The 1,857-nt window shown below is 34.0% G+C and overlaps 1 protein-coding gene across 1 annotated transcript in view; it reads left to right on the top strand.

Moving 5' to 3' along the window:
- LOC107731038 (collagen alpha-1(XXVII) chain B-like) overlaps positions 1-1,857 on the top strand; it is a 108,643-nt gene that overhangs the window by 63,644 nt on the left and 43,142 nt on the right. The window contains exon 8 of the mRNA XM_016542009.1: positions 1,583-1,627. Within this exon, the coding sequence (XP_016397495.1) occupies positions 1,583-1,627 (45 nt within the window). The remainder of the gene's footprint in view (positions 1-1,582; positions 1,628-1,857) is intronic.

The following is a 1,857-nucleotide window of genomic DNA, read 5'->3' as shown; positions in this document are numbered from 1 at the left end:
TAAAGTATTAAAAGTATTAATATTAATATATATTAAGTAGTGCGGTAAACTCTCATAAAAATAATACTTGTGCTACCACAATAAAGTATTAATATTAATATATATTAAGTAGTGCGGTAAACTCTCATAAAAATAATACTTGAAGAGTTATTGCTACCACATAAGCATAAAAGGTAATTCTTTAGATAACAGCCCGCAATTTACAATGTAAGTAAACTGAATTTACAGCGTACGTGTTTGTAATAATAGTGTACCTATACAGTACCTCTGTGTAGGTATAAGGGAACAATCTGCAACATTTAGTGAATAAAGAGGTAATAACCTGGAAAATTACAAATGGAACAAGGGGGGAACAAGTTGGACTTAAGCACAGAACAAGTGTATATTTGCACAGTAATCACAGCGAAAAATGTTGCAATAGTTTTAATTAAATTTTGTTTGATAACCAAATTAAATCCTCTAATTTTTTTTTTTTTTTGCTATAAAAACATATCACAGTATACAGTTTAAGACTCAGCTGAGATTGACAAATACAATACGCAATCATAAGGTAAGTACACTACATGGTGAATTAATTATAAATCATAGCAGAAACTCATTAACTCATTTCCCTAGACTTCCAGTTTTGTTGTTCAGTAATCTCCATCATGTATCCTTTAACAATAGAATATGTACCCCGTGGTTAAAAAATACCTAGGCCTATAATATAATACACTCTCTATCTTCTTGCTAAATTGCTCCCAAATGTAAGATTGTTGTTTAGCATAGTAGGTCATACATACCACGTAATATTAGAATAGGTACCGCTTAATTTCAAAATACTTACAGTATAAATAATTTGTAATTTTCCAGGTTGTTAACCCTTTATTCCCCAAACTTTGCATATTGATCTCTTATACCTACACGGAGGTAATGTATAGGTACACTATAATTACAAAAAAGGTACACTGTAAATTCTGTTTACTTGCGCTTTAATTCGCGGTCTGTAATCTAAAGCGTTACCACATAAAATGTTGTCTTCCCCTCATTATGGGCTGATATGAGAGCTAATTGGCCTGTCCCCAGACAGTTTAAGCGTCTACTCAGCCGTTAATGAGTTGGTAGTTCGGAAGTGGTTTACTGTTGGAGTGGAATCTGTTGATGTGTGCTTTGAGACCTGTTATGTTTCTCTACATTTATTACTTTTCCATCCCTCCATCCTGGGAACATTTGTAAACCACTGGTATTGTGCATGCTGGTTTCACTTTGTTCCTGTGACTCATTGGCAGACACACTGAATGCGGAAAAAAAAAAGACTTTACTTGTGTAATGAGAACATACTGTCAGCTTATGGTCATTAGGTGTTTGTGGGAAATTATTAAGTTCCTTTAGAATTACTAAAGTTCAGAGATTATGATAGAATTTCTTTTGGCTCTGTACGTGGATCCCCCCCCCCCAGGATATGATTAAGCAAATGTTTGAGAAGTGACGTCTCTAAAGATACATTATCCTTGCTGTAATTTACCTCCTCTTGTCTGACAAACTATAAATGGGGGTATTTATATCCTTTTGCAACACTCAATCTCTCTTTCTCTCTGTTTAGGGACAGAAAGGCCATCCTGGTCCCTCTGGCCACCCTGGAGATCAAGTGAGTTCCCATTCATGTCATTACTTTTTTTTTTACTTTCCACAGGAGGAGAATTAAAGGAATTTATAAAACTAGAGGATTAATAAAACTATTATCTTTACATTTTTGATCAAAATACACTCCAGGGATCATATTACAGAAAAATCCTAAAAGTGCCATTTTAACAACGTTCGTAGTTCGGGAAGAAGAACTGGCGAACAGTTAAAGACTTTAATAAAATAAACAAACAC

This window comes from Sinocyclocheilus rhinocerous, unplaced genomic scaffold (genome assembly GCF_001515625.1).
Source record: "Sinocyclocheilus rhinocerous isolate Xijiao unplaced genomic scaffold, SAMN03320098_v1.1 scaffold157, whole genome shotgun sequence".
Classification (NCBI taxonomy): domain Eukaryota; kingdom Metazoa; phylum Chordata; class Actinopteri; order Cypriniformes; family Cyprinidae; genus Sinocyclocheilus; species Sinocyclocheilus rhinocerous.
Note: the sequence above shows the minus strand (reverse complement) of the source record. Positions and strands in the feature narration are given on the sequence as shown.